Raw genomic sequence first — 18,815 nt, forward strand, 5'->3', positions numbered from 1 at the left:
CGGGGGCGGCGCCAGGAGTGCTTGCGGGGAGGAGAGAAGGAAGAAGAGTGAAGGGAGGAAAAAAAGAAATAGAAAGAAGAGGGTGACATGTCGGGCCCACAATTAACGGTGTTACAAGGACATCCATCCCAACTCTCATAACTTCTCCAACCAAACAAAAAACTGGGTCCAACTCATCCCTCTTCAACCCTCTCATCCAAACAAGAGATGGGTCGACTCCAACCTAGAAAAGTGGGTTGGCTTCAACCCAACCCACATGGTCCCAAAACCAAACGCACCCTTACGTACCCGTGGGTATTGTGTTTAGTCTATATTCAGACTGTAATGGAGTAAATACCCGTCGGGTATCGGGTCCCCATTGCCATCTTTAGCTTGAACTGTCGGTTGGAGGATTGTAGGAGAAGATAAGGTGTCTTTGCAATAAAGCCCCTGCAGAACTTGTAAATCTCTACCTCTTTCTTTGTGTCTTGCACCTTTCATAGAAAAGCCCTCGAAATCTTCAGTTTCTTGGAATCTAATCCAAGCCTTGACTTTTTGCAGATCTAACCCTAGGTTTTCAGCTTTTCGCAGGTCCTGTTCTCTGAGTCTTGGTAATCTTCTGTGCTAACCCCTGAGATCTACGGTTAATCTTGTTTAGGTTCTTAGAACCTTACTTAGTCCCTAGATTCCACGTTTTAGCTCCGTTTTAATCTGTTTAAGATGCATTGCGTTCATAACATCTTAAAGTACACGTTAGTAGTGATATCATCCTACATTTCATGTCTTTAAAAATAAATTTAGTATTAATTTGATTAATGCCTAATGAACATGCGTTTCTCTAAATAAAAGTTACCAAGGGTCATACACCGTTTTTCATAATAAAGATCAATAATCCAATTAGGTTATACACCGGTTTTTCATAAACCAAAGATAAGTTGATTAATGCTTATTTAAATAATTCTTCCAATTAAAAGCCATGTAGAGTTAAATTGATTAATGCTTATTTGATTAATATTTATTCAATTTGCTTTCTAAATAAAAGCTACATAGGTTATATCTCGATTTTTTCATAATTAAAAGTTAATTTGGCTAATATAAATATAAATACATGTTTTAATATAATTTTCTTAGTTAAACTCGAAATATAAATTATGCGCTGAGATGCTTTTACATATTTCTTATAAGATTTTCCATTAAAAATAATATCATTTTAAAAAAATCCCCAGCCAACGCGGTTGCTCATCGGAGTCATCGCTCATCAGCAGCTCAGCACCGCAACAGCAGGAACCTAGCCCTTGTTCTCTTACCTCCAAACTCCCAACTTTAACACTATGCAAAAAGAAGATTCCCTATCACATCAAACTTGCGGTACATGCATGGAGTACTAAATGTAGACGAAATCAAAAACTATTTGCACAGTTTTGTTGTACTTTGCAAGACGAATCTTTTGAGCTTAATTAGTCAATATTTGGACAATAATTCACAAATACAAACGAAACGCTACAGTGTTGCTACAGTAATTTGGCACCTCCCAAATTCGCGAAGTAAACAAGGGCCTAGCCCAACTGGTGACAGGTGGGGCCTACCTAATTTAGCGTCAAAATCAAAATCACTTCCAGTCTTCCACCTGAGAGTCGGACTCGGACTCGGACTCGGAGCCAGCCAGGCATGAGGATATGGTGGCGCCGCCCGTACGCCTCCGCCGCCTTCCTCCGCCGCCACCGCATCTATGCAATACAAATCCAAATCCTCGGATCCAATCTCAAATCATCCGCGAAACAATTCTCTCGGCAACCTAGATCGCCCGCATCGCGTTCAATTCCTCCCAGCAACCACCGCAAAGGAGAGCCTTGCTCCCAAGAACCACAGCAGATCCGGCGAACGAGATGCTCTGCCTCCCCTCCTCCTCCGCATTCCGGCCGGCCGATCCGGCGGCGCGTGGCGCCATGGCTTCGCAGCAGCAGCGCCAGAGCTTTCCTCACGCCTCCACTGCAGCTCGAGGCATGCTCAGCTTCTCCTCCGCCGCACCGTCCGGGCCGGCAGATCCTGCGGCGCAGCAGCAGGACTTCCGCATGCGGGAGTTCGACTACTTCGTCGTCGTCGACTTCGAGGCTACCTGTGAGAAGGATTCGCGCATCTACCCGCAGGAAATCATCGAATTTCCTGCGGTCCTCGTCGACGCCGCCACCGGCGGCCTGGTCTCCTCGTTCCGCACCTATGTGAAGCCGCGGCACCACCCGGTCCTCACCGCTTTCTGCTCCGAGCTGACGGGGATTCAGCAAGAGCAGGTCGACGGCGGCGTGGATCTTGCAACGGCGCTGGCCTTGCACGACAAGTGGCTGGCGGCGGCGGGCGTCGCCAAGAACCGTCTCGCCATCGTCACCTGGGGTGATTGGGACTGCCGGACGATGCTGAAGTTCGAATGCAATTTCAAGAACATCTCCAAGCCATCGTATTTCAACCAGTGGGTTAACCTCCGGATCCCCTTCGAGACCGCGTTTGGCGCTGGGCGGCGCAACCTGCAAGAAGCTGTCCGGGAGGCGGGTCTGCAGTGGGATGGCCGCCTCCAATGCGGGCTCGACGACGCCCGCAACACAGCGCGTCTCCTTGTCGAGCTGATGCGGCGGGGAGTCCGTATCTCCATAACCGGCTCTCTGGTGCCACCGCCTCTGCCAGAGCCAGAGCCGGAGCCGGAGCCGGAGCCGGAACTCCAACCTCAGGCACAGCTCTCACCGGTGAATCGCAACTTAAGCTGGTGTGATGATGGCGCTGCTACTACTGACTGCTTCTACTGCTACTGCAGCGTTCCTATCAGAGGCGGCGTGGTGACGATGCCGGGACCAATGCAAGGGCGATTCTTTTTCACTTGTGGGAACTGGATGCCGACATGTCGTTTCTTCCACTGGGCAGCCTGATTGCCGGCCGTCTGGACTCCGCATCATCAATGACTAAGGTTAGATAAGTACAACTCACTTCTACACACACATGGAGAGCATGCTTAGTTAGTGCTCAGGTAGGTGCCGCACTTGCTCAGGAGTTTGTGCTCTGTGAATCTGTGTGAACCAGTTAGAATTTTAGATGGTTGGTAGCAGGGTCTGCCTCTCTGGGGTCTTGGATGGTGAATCCTGATGAGGAATAGGTGCCTGCAATGAAGCTTGGCATTACCTTTTCCTAAACATAAAACTAGCTTATTGTAAATAAAGAGTTAACAAAAAATTGTTGCTCTCAAATATTAGTTGTTCGGGGGAGTAATAACAAGGGTAAGACATGTTAAGCTAGTTGGCTATCCATTTCCAGTTTTTAGCATACAGGTCCATATATTTGAATAATCATGTATACGAAACATGATCCTTTCTGTTCATTTTTCTCTCTAAAATAGCTTCAGGTTGCACTTGTTATTCTCCATCCACATTCTTCATGTCAGATAGGATTATAAATGCAGCCATTGTCAATAAGTTTATAAATTCACATGGTATGGAAAATGTAACAATTGCTAAAAGAGTTGTTTGTTTACCAATTGGAACGTAGCAGATAAAGAGGAACTAGAAAAGAACCGAATTCTGAGCCCTTGATCGTTGTGAGTTAACCTGAGGATCATTATTTTTTTGTTTGTCTCTGTGTGGGTGGGGTGGGGGCTGGAACGGTGGAGGCAGTCTGCTGAGTACCTACCGTGTAAAATACTTCTGGTTCACCTAGATTGACCGAGCACCAGCATGTGGTTTTGTGGTATCCTATGTTAGATCTGAATAGAAGCACTCCTGTGTGTGTTTTGAGGTGTCTAGGATATGACTACACGTTTTCAATGTAATCTAGTTCTTACCTGGTCTTCAATGTAGTTTTTATCTAGCCTTCAATGTAATTGAGTTCTTACCAAATGTAATTGACTTGTTACTCAATATAATCAAGTTCTTACCTGTTCTTCAATGTAATGGAGTTCTTCTGCGTAATAAACTTTATATGGAAGTGAATGGAGATTGTTTTCCCCAGTGTTTTGCAAATATTGTTCTGTCCTGCCATTTTACCTTGTGACAGTTTAAAAAGCTTTGGTAACTTGCAAATTGAATGGTGAACCTATTCTTACGTTTTCTGCATTGATGCGCTCACATCCGATTCCAAGCCTCGCACACTGGGAACAGGTATTTCAATTTGGCAAGGATTAATGATTGGCATGCATGGGTTTGTAAATATTCAGCTTAGTTCCCTCTGGTTATGTGAATTTTGAATCACGGGGTTGATAGTTATGGAGGCCATACGTCAAAAATAGCTCTTGCCGCATTGTGAACAGTTAAGGTTGGCAGGACCTGGAAGGTTTTTCCTCATGCTGGACACAACTGCAGCTGAGAGTTAGAGCATGTTTGGTTTCTGCGTGGGGCCGACGGAAAAGGGCGCGAGAACTACAGAAATGGCATGAGGCTGGCCGAAAAGCGCACAAAGACAAGAGAAACGGCGCAACGGAGATGATCGCTGGAAGGGACGACCTGTTCTGCTCTTTGATCTTGTATGTAAGTCTTATAATCTACCTTCTCCTGCTGTCTTCAGCACTAATGGTTTACTAGTAGCAGATTGCTTTGAACTTGATCAAGCTTCCTTTCCTCATGAAATAACCAGCCAGTTTAAATTGTATTATGTAGTACCAAGATGGAAGAAGAGGCTAACACAGAGTGCCATGATTCCAATATGTGAGTAATACAACCCGACTTGTTATTTCTTACGTGACACCAAATGGATATTAGTTGTCCCAATCCCGAGTACTGCTATTCCTTGCTTGTTCTCTGCAATTGCACAAGTCCCCTGCTCATGTTATTTTTCTGTTGCAGAGCTATACTGCCTGGATTGGTAGCTCATGTTGGCATGAAATTTAGAAATTCCGATGAGGCTTGGGCATTTTGGCTTAGCCATGGCGGGCAGAAAGGATTTGAGGACAGAAAAAGGTATTCAAACAGTGAGATGAGGACTACAAGAAGTCATGGGTGTGAGAACCTTCTTATTTGTATGTTGGAATTGCTTACAGTACTACTCTAGTGGTTTGTTGAGCTTAAAAAACAGCAATGTTTTGAATTACTCGTAGAAAAAAGCACATAGTTGGATCAGTATATTTCTATTGATTTATCAGTAATCAATATATATTAGCTCGACTACTTAGTATCAAAGTCTATGGGCATATATTTGATTCGAATTACACATTTAACCATTACACATAAGTGACTATCCACATTCTGATCACCTAAACTATAACTACCTCATGTTAGATGGATTATGGTTTCTTATATTTGCTTTCACCTGCAGGGACGCTACCAGTACTTAGGAAAGGAAATTCCAGAGCAAGTGCTAAGGCTCCTATCAGCTGCCCAAGCAATGGTGAGTATGTAAGCCCTTTACTACTACTACACCATCCACTTTATATTGCAAGTTCACCATGTCTGTAATTACTAATTACAACTATCTGGTATTCAGAATGGCACATTGCAGCAGTGAGAAGTGGCCTTTTGTTGAGTCTTGCATAGGTAGTAGAGTTAATTTGCATTAGTTTAGTTTGTTGGATCTTATGGTAAGGTAGACATTTGCATTAGTTATTTGAGATAGGTGCTGAGATTTTGAGTTTCATAGAACTGGTTATTTGAGGAAGGTTTCATCAGTCCCAAATAATATAAGCATCAAATTCAGAGCCGCTTTGAGGTTTAGCATGATCGGTATATTCAATGGTTCGCAACTGGAAGTATTTTGCTACCTGTTGGATTGCTCAATACTTCATGTATATCATGGTTATTAGAGGGTTGCATGGTTGTTGCTCAAACTGAGACAGCAAAAGAATATCTTTTTTCCATCTGTCAACAAGTTAAGTACGGACGACATATACTGATTAAATTGGAATATAGTAAAGGTTGAAGAAATTGCTACCTCCTTCCTTTTGATTTAACACACTGTACCGTTTTTTTTCAGTCCTTATGTTAACACAAGTTGGATTAACTAGCTGGCTGCAATGGGCTAATTTACCCAGCTGATCTATCCAATTAACTGAAAAACTGATAACTTCCTCTTGCATGTCGAGTTTAAAGTATTATTTTCCTGCTGCAATGATGAGTGATAGTCTTTGCATTCCAGTTCTTAGAAAGTTTGATGTAAGATTGCATGCAGAAAAGACACACACTTCATTTTTTTTATCATTGATGGTCTAACACTGCATGCTTGCTTTGATTACTACGTCGACTGGTAGTGGCCAGTTGCCTGTTCGTTGCAGCATTGCTGCAGGATGGACGCCAGTGGCGTGGCCTGTTCACGTCCAGGTTTGCTCGCGTCCATGGGAAAAAGGTAGGAAACCCCAACTGATGTCTGCTTCCTTCTACTTATATTAATTATTTTTGTTCCTTCCAAGCATTGAAGTGTTCAAGTGAAATTGCAAGTTAGATGAAAATTTAAGCTTAGTGGGACTTAGTTGTGATGTTTCTTTAACATCTGTGATAATATGTAATTGAAATTTGAATCATCTATGATTGACAAGTAATTGATGGAACAATTTATAAGAGGGCGCTGCTGATAGTGACAACAATGAATTCATGTCTAGAGGAAATGAAGAATGACATTATTTTTTTTTTTGAGGGAAATGCAGTAGGGGAATCCCCTACTGTGGTATTTTATTTCATATAAAATAAATAAATAAAAAGAGGTACAGTAGCATCCTGGAGTGCTAAATCACAAAAAGGCCAATTGAAGGAGATAAGAGAGAGGTCAGAGAAAAAACTTTGCAGAAGGCTATTCAGCCAGATGGATACATTGTGACTAAAAGAAAAGGACTAAATCCGTGCAAGTGAATCTTTACAGTATCCACAAAGCAAATTTTCCAATATCTGAATGAACCCTAAGTTCCTCTGAAGGTTTGTGCATTTCTCTGTTTCCAAATTTCCCATGCTGAGATAATGAAGATCTCCATGAAAAATTGGTGCTGACATTTCATCTTAGCTTTTTTTTTAAATGTAGCAAAGAATCTGATAGAGTGATCCGATGATGTACCAACAAAGTTCCAGCATCTACTGCTGAAAGGACATTCAAAGAACAGGTGATATGTGGTTTCCTCTAGATTTAGGTTGCATAGTACACAGTTATAATTGTCCCCATCAATCTTGTAGTTTCTTCTTCTGTGTAAGTTTCTGGAATTCAGTCTATCTTTGAAGATTAGCCACATGAAGATTTTTAGCTTTTTGGTCACTTTAGCTTTCCAGGTTCAATTGAAAGGAGTTGGAGGTGTAATAGATCTGAATGATAGCAGATAATACATTCTTGAAGAGTAATTTCCATTCTCGCAACAGTATTGCCAACTGTCTGTTTCATTGCTTGACTGCTGTATTTGTTCAACTTTGCTTTGCAAAATTTGCAGTTCCTCCAATGCCTGCTGGGATAGTGGTATATGAAAGTGTGTCTGTGGAGTGCTATCTGCCAGAAACTGAGCGAGAGATACATTTCATTTTTTTTGCAAAGGAGAATAATCTTGGTAGTTGGTCCCTAAGATAAGATCCATTCCAGGCATCATTCCACATCAATTTGCAGTTGTATCAATTTGGAGTGCTATCTGTTTCATTGCTTTGCTGCTTTATTTGTTCAACTTTGCTTTGCAAAATTTGCAGTTCCTCCAATGCCTGCTGGGATAGTGGTATATGAAAGTGTGTCTGGAGTGCTATCTGCCAGAAACTGAGCGAGAGATACATTTCATTTTTTTTTGCAAAGGAGAATAATCTTGGTAGTTGGTCCCTAAGATAAAATCCATTCCAGGCATCATTCCACATCAATGTTGCCAGTTGGACGCTTTGATTTCCCTATTGCGACCATCTTTTATCTATGATCTTTACTAGCAATATTATTAGTGGGCTTATTAGTTTGGTAAAAATGGCCAGGTGAATTGTTATTTAGACAATGTTGCGTTAAGACTATATATTGTTATGTTTGCGATAAAGTACCATACCCTTCCTGGCTAATTTGGAACCTCTTTATTTCTTTTCACGAAATCAAGGAGCATTAGTCACTAACGATTAACCTACATATATTAATATGAGATGTTTGGTCATAATTGCGAGTGGGTTCTCTGCATGGAGAATCTGTAGTAAATGAAATTTCTGGAGCAGGCATAGGTCACTGCTGATATCCATGTGTTTTCTCTCTCTCAATATTCATGTATACCTTGGTTGCAGTGTCTGGAGGCTTTTTAACTTGGCTTAGGAGATGAGGGAAAATAAATTTCTGTTTATTTATTTAGGACTGACATGGTAATGGTCTTTTTTGTATATGCACAACAAATTCCATACTATCTCAGTTTTTTTTCCAAGGCTCTTTTCATAAGCCTAATTTTGAAGTACTCATATGGTGGTCATTGATGTTTTTTCTTTTCTGTTTAGAGCTTTTTTACAATGCTTTTAAACTACCAATGGTACTTGCAGGTACTTTCCTTTCTTATCCTTCTTATCAAAAAAGAATGAAATAATGAAATAGATTTACATATAATTAAAAGGTTTACATATAATTAAAAGGGTATCATAGTAATTTCTTACTATTTTTGATACTTGTTCCACCAAACTGGTACTTCTTGGTACTTCTCTTTAGATACTTCATGGTACTTCCTTTGTTTCCACTGTTCGATTTCGCCGGATGGACGGCTCTCATTTTTTTCAAGCATTCTAAAATTTCTATTCTGTTTATCATATCAACTGATATGGGTTCCACACGCATGTTGGTTTTATAATGACAGCAAGGAGAGCAGAAGGAGATGTTTGAGCAATAGGAAAATGATAAGGAAGATCTTGAGGTACTATTATCTTGGGACAACTTGTTATAGATTTCTTGGGAAAAAAAATCTTGGGCTGACAATTGCTTACATTAGGGAATACTGGTTTCGGATTGATTTTGTGCAAAAGGTTCTTGGTCTGTGATGTTTATTAGTCTTCAATATCCAGATGGTTTTAGCATTGTTTATATGAGTTCCAGAATTATCATCTTCAGTTCATTGTGACTGGGTTCGGTTGCCATTGCACCGATATCTTGACCACCAATATTTAGCTTCCAGTGATGCACTGATGTGCCACCTGAATGTCTGTACGAATGTCTTCGCTACCTGAAAAATAGCTGTGATGATTTAACAATGCATTCTCTCTTGTAGCAAATTTAAGATGTGCAGTGCAGTCAGATTTAAGATTATACTTGCTGATTCTTTTTTTTCTTCGGTGCTAACCAATGTTCTACATCAGCCTGTAGAGATGTGGGAAATAATCGCCACTGCTCGGTTTGTGATGCCAGAGGGGTGTGAGGCTTCCAGTAGGCCGCGTACTGTTCTTTTTCAAGAATGCATAATCACAAAAATTACATTGGGGCACATGTTCCAAAAGAATATGTAGCCAACATCAGAAGATCTGATGTACCGTATAGGAATTAAAAAAAAAGAAAATACAACTCAAATTCTCTTATCTCCATACACGCAAATGAATCGACTTCTCAATTGATGAAATCGAAACCAAACATGAGTCAATTCAACGACGAAGAAGAGTGGCAACTTCATTTGCTAATTGATGCTCTGACCACAAACTCAAGACCATAGCAAAACCATCCACACTTCATTAGGGATAAAGTAAGATACTAGTAGCTCTTGAAGAATCAAGTTAGGCAACCACAATACCCGCATGAAGTACACCACCACTCAAAATCTCCGATATGACGCCTCCATCAAGGACACAATGATAGTCGTCGCTGCCGCTGCTCGCTGCCGCTGCTCGCTAGGATAAAGTTTTCACCTGGAGAATTGATGATGGGTGGGCTAGAGACAAACCGACGGTGCCCTCAGGAGGGAAAATGTAACAATGTAACAACCATAGTTGTTAAAAGCCTAAGAATAGTCATTAAGGTGTTAATGGTGAAATTTGGATTAAAAGGAGGTATATGGGCCAAAGTCAAATTTGACAAAAATTCAAATTCGAGATTCAAATTTGGAAAAAAAATTGATAAAAATATGAAATCAAGCCTTGAAGGTATTTAGACTTCAAAGGAATCAAGTTTGAAGTAAAATTCAAGTCATAGACACCTCAAATGCATAGTTAAAGATGGATTGACTTGAGTTACTATTCACTGTCTGAAAATGCTAAAAACAGCAATCCTTCAACTTTGAAATTAATTTTTGAAGGATTTTTCATATAACCTTTGAAAGGTTTTGGACCCCAAGTGGACTTTGATGTCCAGTGAATATATGAGCATGTTGTTGGACAAGGAAAGGAAAGAATTCAAATTTTTCTAGAAGCCCAAAGTTTGAAAAGTGGACTGTTTAAAAATAACTATAGAAACTGAATGGCAATAGCCATTTCAGTTCTTAAGACAGTGAAAAGTGGCAACTTTGGCTCAAGATTTTGGAAGATTCTATATGTAAAAGCTGGACCATGGCAGGCAAAACGGAATCCCTAACATGTGGTTTACAATTGGCGGACAAGGAGAAGTGGGTTTGCATATTTGAATTTGAATTGAAAGTTTGGACAGTGGTTGTTTAAAAGTGCTCTTACGAAACTGAACGAGGCTTTCTTTTGAACACTGACAGCCCGAACCCTAGATGATTTTCCGGGCTCAAATTCGTGAGATAGAGTGATCCAGAGCCAAAACTATGAATCTATAGAATGAAGTATTGAGGATCCTCTACAACTTTGCTTAAAGGAAATCATGGAGCTTGAATTGGAAATCGGGCGCAAGATTGAGTGGACTTTTGGGCGGAATTGGGGAGAAAAGGTGGAAGAGCAGAGTGGTGCTACTGCCACGCAGCTGCTTGCCGCCGATGGCAAGAGCGGTGCCGCCGTGCCACGCATTAGCGTAGGCGTGTGACGCGAGCCAAGCAAGCAGGCAGGACGTGTCCGTTGCAAGGGTGGTGAAAATTTCATATATTTACTGCTCCCGCTGGCCAGAGCTATCCATTTCACCGCACGCTCTATTTTTCACTACGCTCGGTCGCCGGTGAGCTCTGCCACCGTTCCACCACTGCTAGCCGTTCCCCTCCGCCAGAAACACCGCCTTAGTTCCTGAATCCATCCCACCAGTCGTCGTCTAGCCCCATCCACCACAGCTTCTTTTCGCCGTCATCTTCTCCAGTGCTGGCCGCCGCTTTGTTTTGGTAAGGTCGCCGCCGTGGAGGGCTATGTTGCCGGAGCTCTGGTCGTTGTCTAAGGGTATGGGTGTGTCACGCAGGAGCTCTAGATGGTGTAGGGCTAGCTTGTTGGCCTGGAGCACGGCTGGGTTGGCCGGAGCTCCTGCGCCACCATGCGCATGCCTCGGCCATGGCCGTCTTCATGGAGCACCTTGCTCTGGTAACGGTGGGCTTTGGTTTGGGAGCGCGCCGCGTAGCTTAGGTCCTAGCAAAGCTTTCAGAGCCGCTTGTGGTCGTCAGTTCGCTGCCGTCGAGCTTCGTGCCGTCAGTAGGCCTAGCTCCGTTCACGCCGCCGCTGTCTTTCACCGTTCACTGTTGCCGTCCATCCAACCACCACTAGAGTACCATCAGTGGGTGTGCTAGGTTAACATGAGTTGAGTCGTGGTGTTCCCGTCGCTGGGGGCCTCGCCGGCGATGAGTCGTCACGGTTACTCGCCGGCAGACCCACAGTCAGGGCCGGGGAAGCGGTCTGTTGACCAGGCCCACGCGCTAGTGAGAGGGGTTAGGGCGGGGGTGAGTGAGAAAGGTTCCAGAAGGGGGTTTTCGGGGGAGAAATTGGTTTATAGTTTTAGAAAATAGATTTAAATTCTATTTTCATATGTAATACTTTATAATTTGTAGAATTGTCCAAATTTAGTGAAATCAATTTTATTAGGTGTATTTTATTTTCCTTTATGCATTAAAAAATTCTTAAACCCTAGGAAAGGAAATTAAAAATTTGGTATTTATTTAGTGCCTTTAATTAAGGTATTTAAATAAATACTTAATATTTATAAAATGTATAAAATTTTGAATAATGTTTTATTATTCACAAATGCTTATTAATTCATAGAAATTAATTTTTAAGGTTAGAAATTATTTATAATGCTTTTCTAAATAAAATAAAAGGCTTAAGTGAGGTTAGTTAAGAAATTAAATTGTGGGTTAATCTTTTATGGGTAGATTAGTGTTGGCTTGCAACTTTATCACAAAGATAAGTTGTATAGTATTTATTTCTAAAAGTTTGCATATCTAACTTTGGCATGCATCATATCGTAGAACTGGAAGCCTCAGAAGTGGATTTCTTGGAATTCTCAGAAGAACCTCAGGAATTTGAGGAGGTTGTTGAATTGGTCCCTTGTGTTGAAGGATCTTTAGAAGAAACTAACTTTTTTGTGAATCAAGGCAAACCCCGGTGCGTCTACACCTATCTAATTTCAGAGTCCAATAATTATTATTCATGAGTCCAATAATTGGTTATTTCCTAATTTATGCATTAAATCTAGGAGTTGATTGCAACCTACTCTTGTGCATGATCCCACCTTGTTTGTAGGACATCTTTGCCACCTATTCAAATAATTAGTAACCATCCTATGCTTAATAATGGTTAGATTTCCTTTAAAGTAAGTTTTGTTACTCAACCACTTAAGGTTAAAATTGTCATACATGTTGATCAAGGAAAATGGCTTTGAATTTTGAAGATGTGGACAGAAGCTAGAGATGGTAGTTTTGTTCACTGAATGTAATTTGTTAAGGCCCGTTCCTTGTTTTAACTGATGATCAAGTGATATTACCTGGTTGCTTACTGTCCCTGGGGACCAGCAAAGCTCGGTAAGTTAGTTGGCTCTCTGATTGGAATATTCTTACTCATGCTTGGCATGCGGAAGAAAGGCTGAGGCGTAGCCTGAAACTCACATGGAGATCAGGCCAGACGTGGGGTCCCATGTGAGGGTGCGTCCCTGGGTTCGGGTAATTATATTTCCGGTCATTGGGTACGGCTAATCAAAAGGTTGTTATGCGCAAAACCGATCAGTTGTGCATGGTTGGTGATTAGGTATCTCCTGCAGGATATAAATCAGTCCGGATCGCTGCAATTCTTGGTTATGAATGCACCTGATCATCGCTTAAGCATCATAGAGTAATCGAGTTGAATATAATATTTTTCTTGAATAAATATTGTTGTATGATGTTTAGTTTCCTTGGTTGATCAAAAATGTTTTACTCACCTAGACTGGTTACGTAAAAACTAATCTGGAATAAAATGATAAAACTAAGGTTCCACAAGTAGTAAGCTTTCTGCAAAAATGTGAGCCAGCCAGTACACTAAAAAGCTATCATATTCCTTGAAACGTTATTTTAAATCTACCTATACTGGTTAGACGGGTCAGTCTTGCTGAGTACCCTCGTACTCAGGGGATCCTTTTTCGTTGTTTTTAGAAGCGCAGCAGGGGTCAACCGAAGAGGAAGGCCCGAAGAACTAGGGTATTTTACGGGTCTCGTAATACCCTCTAGAGAAACCTAGTTGTATAATTACTTTACCCTCAGAATTGTTTTATGTTCGACACTCTTAGAATGGTCTAACTTGCACTATTAAGTTTTTTTCCATCTATGGTTGTAATAATTCGCACTATGTAAAAATGTAATATTTGTTGATGCTTTCCCTTCGTGGAAGCGATCCTGATATATGGCTACGATTCAAGTCATGAATGATTCGAGGCGTCCTAGGGACACTTGACGGACTACCGGACTTAGACTGTTTTAAGTGTGTTTCGTATAATTACTGTTGTGCGCAGGTTCCATTCTCAGGACTATGTTTTGGCTCAGGGGGAGTATCAATGGAGTTAGGAGTCCAAGCAGCTTCAGTGGGGACATGTTCATCTTGTCCATGCCTAAGTATCCAATTGTGCATAATACAACAGGCAAGAACCAAATTCACTTGGGTTTTGTAAGGATGGAAAGGCTTGTTGTCAAGGATTTTGAATCTATTCTTTAGAGCACCAAAGACCCTCTCTACTGTCACTCTAAGAGAAGAATGCCTCAGGTTAAACAACTCTCTTTGGTTTTGCGGCCTATTAGAACCAAACTCCCTCAAGTGGTACCTTGTACCACGAATGGCGGCAGGAACCCATGCCTTGCTGCATATCCAGCATCCACAAGATAGAATTTTCCTAGACAATGTAACAAATCATGGTTTATCAGTTTAGTGAGTGCAATTTGTTGGCATGTGTATATGTGAGGTATGGTACCTTGTGGGACTGTAAGGCTATCATCCCTTTCAAGAGCATCTGACAAAATTAGAGCATCATGTGCAGATCCCTCCCAACCAGCAAGCACATATGTGAACCTGAGATCAAAGTGGATGTACACTTGTGAAACTAGGCACTAGGTGGCTCGGTTGAAGCCCTGGGGTATCAAGAAGAAGTGCGAAAACATAGAGGGATTGAATTGGATGAGTTTTAGACGCTTAATGTGCACAGTTTTTTTTGTCACTGATTCATTTAGTGACCTCAGGGGTGTATCACCGAATGAATCAGTGACTACAGTTTGTGTGTTGCATGCAGCAAAGTCTCAACGATTGGTCCAATGTCTACAGTGACTACCACTGGATCCTCCTATGCGCATTTTGGGTATTCGCTATCTGTGAGTTACTGTAATCACTAAGTGATTCGGTGGTTGCATGTGAACCACACCGAATGAGTCGGTGATGTTGGCTCAGCTCGTAACCGGCTCAAAATTGGCTCTAGATGTTTTGATTTATATTTGAGGGGTTCATTGATTGATACGGTGGTAACAGTGTGGACTCACCAAATGAGTCAGTGGTCAGTCAGTGACCGATTCAAAGTTGTACTTGCGGGCTTCACCGATTGATTCGGTGCATGCTGTATAAGTCAATGGTGGCAATTTCAGCGCAGGTCAATTTGGAGGTCAAGGGCAAGTTGAGCAGAAGTGATTAGAGAGTTTCTTAATTAAAGATTAAGGATATCATTAGTACTTGGAAGTAGACAAGTGTGCATCCATACACTTGTTTGGCTTGAGTAGGTCAAGTGAGGGTCATTGCTTGTTAATCTTGGTTATCGGCATCACCTAGACGGCTTGATGATGGTTTTCTTGGTGAGCTCTCAAGGAAGAGACTTGTGAGAAGCTCCAAGAAGTGTTGTGCTTGGTTTGGAATCCACCAATTTGGAGTGGAGAATTGATTGCCACTAGTGAGCACTTGGTCCTTGCACAGATCAAGGGGGAGCTATACCCTTGTGCGGGTGCTCCAATAAGAACTAGGGGAGAGTGCCGACTCTTTGATACCTCGGGAAAAAATCGGTGTTCTAACCCTCTCTTTACTTTCTGCACTTAAATTCCGCATTTACTTTTCACATTTCAATTCCTAAAACTGCCATGCTAGTGTAGGGTTGGAACTATGTTGCAAACCTTTGTGCAAGTAGAATAGACACACTTATTAAGATTGTAGACACATGGGGTGATTAGGGTTGTTCCTAAGTTTTAATTTCCGAAAAAAAATGTAGAGGCCTAATTCACTCCCTCTTAGGTATCTTGATCCTTTGAGCATCAACCACTATAGAATTGTGTTGTGGTCAGAAGCTACAAAGTTTAAGGCTGCACCTGACAACGCATCCTCATTCTAGGCTCCATTGACCATACCAGCCACATCTCCTGCCAAATCCTTGAGCAACTGATGAAGGCCCAGCTGCCTGAATCAGTCCTATCCATCTTGATGCATCCATCGGCAAGGAAAAACAGGGGACCCTCGGAAGGCAGTGGATCTCCATCTCCCAGCATAGTGACTCCCTTCTTCTTCGGAGCAAAAATTGGGCAAGTCCAAGAATGAATGCGAGGTGGCACACCAACAGATACAATCACATCATGCGGTATCTTAGCATTATCATTGAGGTTAACTTTCACCACAATCCTACCCATGCGATTAGCATTTTCCCCTTCATCATGCTTAATGAACCTGTTAGGCAAGTTAAGGTGCTCAATACACAAAGGAGAAGTGTGGATCATACGTTCCTTTAGAGGTATTCTATTTTCAAACCTCCAATAATGAATATTATCAACATAGAAAATGCTACATGTGCAACCCATATTCCAACCCACATCTATACAATGATTTTCGGTTCATGTCCTATAGAGTTTCTGGTTAGGGGTGAAATCCTTATGAGCTGCACCTGCAGCCGGAAAATCAACTCCCACGAGAATAAAAAAATGTCACCACTGACTAAAAAATAACCGTGTTAGACGTAAACGTTTCCAAAATGAAACATTTCCATGCAAACCTCAACCTATTATTGCAATTTTTTTAGAGAACTGCTCTGGTTCTCCGGATTGAATTTGTTTGATGTTTCTTATGAAGATGGTTGATGTTAACACTGGCCTGGTGGTGCCGTGATCCAGGATGCCTATTGCCTGCTCGGCCAGGAGGTGTGTCTGCGCATCTGCTGACCATTCTGCAGCCAGCGGACATTGTTGCCATTGCTTTTGCAGTTCTGTGCCACCGCCAAGGGATACGAGAAGGTTACTGCCCGTCGGTCACTCAGTCTAGATCCAATCATGGGCATGGTGTTCTTTTGTGCACAGGCCGGACAAGGTAGTGCGAGCGGGGCTGGACCTCAGCATGAAATTAAACTAATTAACAAACTGGTTTAACTAATCACATAAGATTCGTGCAACTCTTTCAAAAAGGAGTACTGGAGAAATTCTCTTTTTTTTAGGGATCGGCCATCAAAAGAGACATACACACATCTTATAGCATGGTCGTATGCTCTAATGGTGGTATTAGACCTGAGCATTTCTCGGGTTGGACCAGACTGGAAAAAGCCCGGTTCATTTCGGGCCAGGCTAAAAATTCTCAGGTATAATTGGCATGCTATTTTGACTTAAGCAGGTCGAGGCGTTGCCTCATGAGTTGTAAACGGAAGCGTTCCCTTCTCAACACCAGGAATAAGTAACTGTGAAATCCTTATGTTGGCAGGGACGGAGGGACATCGAACTCATATTAGCCACTGTCTTTGGATGTCATGCCAGTGCCTCTCCACTGCCGCAGTTAATTAGTATGTACTCCGTGCTTTAATTAACTAATTTCGCTATGCCCAAACGGAGCCTAACGTGACATTAGAGATGAAGGTGTTTTGGATATCTACTACTTCCTCCGACCGTTTAGCTTTGTCCCAAGTTTAACTTTCTTAATATTGATTAAGATTATAAAAAACGAACCATCTATATAATCAAATTGGAGCGTGTTAACGCGCCACTAGTCGCGCATAGGGTGAGCGCGCAACTCCTTTGTCCGTCCAATCGTGTCCGTGAGAAACAGCACAATAATCACATGTTTTTTTTGCCATGCAGGACAGAACAGTAAAGTGGAATCGTGGAGACTACTATCATGTCTTATTTTGTTTCATTTTTTTTGAATGATGGTAACTCCCTCGTTAAAAGTCCTTTTTTTAATCCGTTCCACAATTATGTTTCTTACGATGTGGTGACCTATATTCTATAGGTTTTGAAGTAAATTTCTTTAAACTTGCAACTTATATATAGCGGTACTATCAACTTATGTAGAGATTGTATTTACTCATGTAGAGTTTGTGTATCAGCTTACATAAAAAAATAGTACTAATCAATTTATATATAGTACATGTACTAGCCTACGTATTAACTTACGTAGACACTATATATCAATTTATATCACCATAGTTATACCACTTATGTGCGGTTGTACCATCAACTTAAATAAAGATAATGTATGACCAGTTCAATAAAGACAATTGACAATCTACACCGTAAATGTAAACCCTAAAATCTTAAACCAAAAATTAAAATCCTAAAAACTTAGATTCAAAATCAAAACCCTAGAAAATAAATGTCATGTAATAAGTTATGTTGTATGTCATACTCACACAAAAATTTATTGCAAAAAGACAATATGGCAACTTACGTGGATATCCCATTAATAAATTTAGACATAAGTTGATAGGGTAGTTATATATAACTTGATGATACTTATAAAATACTATTTATTGTATTTATTCTCAAAATACATACAACATGAATATTATTAATTGTATTTATTAAAGTATATAACAGTGGAAACAGAGTAAAAAACAAACTACAGATGAAAAAGAGTTAATCAGGAAGGCATGGAAGATGTGGGCCAACGGAGGAAGCGAGATGTAGTCAAAGTACAAACAGCCCAACAAAACGTGCGTGCTCACGCAAAAGCCAATCAAACCTCTTCGTTTTGCACACAGCCCAAAGCAAGCACATGCTCGATCCCAACTACGTGGCGGAACAGCCCACGTTTGAGTGCTCGCGGGCTGCACACTCCAACACAAGCAAAAGCCAACCAGACCCTTCATTTTGCACGCGACCTAAAGCAAGTACACGCTCGATCCCAACTAGCTAGCGGAACAACCCACGCTTGAGCGCTTGCGGGCCGTGCGGGGTCGCGCACTCCAGCGCAAGCACGACTCCGCGCGCGGTAGCTTTTTTCCAATCAAATTAGTTTTGACTTAAAATAAAACTAAAGATAAAAAATGAGGGAAAGCTGGTTAAGCCTTTTTTAAAAAGAATTGCATTTAATTTCTTTTTTCCCGAATATGTAAGAGAGTTGCGCATCTTTATATTAAGAGAAGAAAAGGATGGTTCAATTACAAAAGAAACATCACATCACCTCGGACCAAGAGTGAAGGATTCTTGAGTTTTGACAAGAGATTCTTACAGAAAAACACTCACAACTAAGACCTGACCGCAACATATCTAACAATCTATGCAGTCACCCGTCCTGAGTCCAGGGTTGCAAGCCCTTTGGCTCCAGCCCTCGGTTTTGATTTAAATTTGAATTGACACACTCGGTTTCGTGTTCTCATCAAAACTCAATCGCAGAACTTGCTGGAAACAAACGAAGCCG

At 41.5% G+C, this 18,815-nt stretch overlaps 2 protein-coding genes across 5 annotated transcripts; both read left to right on the plus strand.

Moving 5' to 3' along the window:
• The first annotated feature begins 1,588 nt into the window (after window positions 1-1,588).
• Window positions 1,589-3,903, plus strand: LOC140220043 (uncharacterized). The gene is made up of 2 exons (XM_072292105.1): window positions 1,589-2,699; window positions 2,783-3,903. The coding sequence occupies exons 1-2, from the start codon at window positions 1,866-1,868 to the stop codon at window positions 2,939-2,941; spliced, it is 993 nt and encodes a 330-aa protein (XP_072148206.1). The 5' UTR covers window positions 1,589-1,865; the 3' UTR covers window positions 2,942-3,903.
• A 134-nt stretch (window positions 3,904-4,037) lies between these two features.
• On the plus strand, window positions 4,038-9,172 carry LOC117843934 (uncharacterized). Of its 4 annotated transcripts, XR_011897582.1 has the most exons (7): window positions 4,038-4,477; window positions 4,611-4,658; window positions 4,797-4,951; window positions 5,266-5,337; window positions 6,194-6,288; window positions 6,955-7,033; window positions 7,352-9,172. XR_011897582.1 is itself a non-coding variant. In XM_072292107.1 (6 exons), exons 1-6 carry the CDS (start codon window positions 4,437-4,439, stop codon window positions 6,964-6,966), a joined length of 423 nt encoding a protein of 140 aa, XP_072148208.1. In that variant the 5' UTR covers window positions 4,038-4,436; the 3' UTR covers window positions 6,967-9,172. The 4 variants fall into 4 exon arrangements, 3 of the variants coding, with proteins under 3 accessions (XP_072148208.1, XP_072148209.1, XP_072148207.1); XM_072292107.1 differs by having other exon boundaries at window positions 6,955-9,172; XM_072292108.1 differs by having other exon boundaries at window positions 4,038-4,481; window positions 6,194-9,172.
• The last annotated feature ends 9,643 nt before the right edge of the window (window positions 9,173-18,815 follow it).

This window comes from Setaria viridis, chromosome 2 (assembly GCF_005286985.2).
Source record: "Setaria viridis chromosome 2, Setaria_viridis_v4.0, whole genome shotgun sequence".
NCBI classification, from domain to species: Eukaryota; Viridiplantae; Streptophyta; class Magnoliopsida; order Poales; family Poaceae; genus Setaria; species Setaria viridis.

Excerpts from the sequence above, each read along its gene's own strand:
- LOC140220043 (XM_072292105.1), top strand. The coding sequence starts at position 1,866 with ATGCTCTGCCTCCCCTCCTCCTCCGCATTCCGGCCGGCCGATCCGGCG. Across the intron at positions 2,700-2,782 it reads AGCCGGAACTCCAACCTCAG|CGTTCCTATCAGAGGCGGCG; the intron begins GCACAGCTCTCA and ends CTGCTACTGCAG.
- LOC117843934 (XM_072292106.1), top strand. The coding sequence starts at position 4,437 with ATGATCGCTGGAAGGGACGACCTGTTCTGCTCTTTGATCTT. Across the intron at positions 4,659-4,796 it reads GAGTGCCATGATTCCAATAT|AGCTATACTGCCTGGATTGG; the intron begins GTGAGTAATACA and ends TTTCTGTTGCAG. Across the intron at positions 5,338-6,193 it reads TATCAGCTGCCCAAGCAATG|TGGCCAGTTGCCTGTTCGTT; the intron begins GTGAGTATGTAA and ends GTCGACTGGTAG.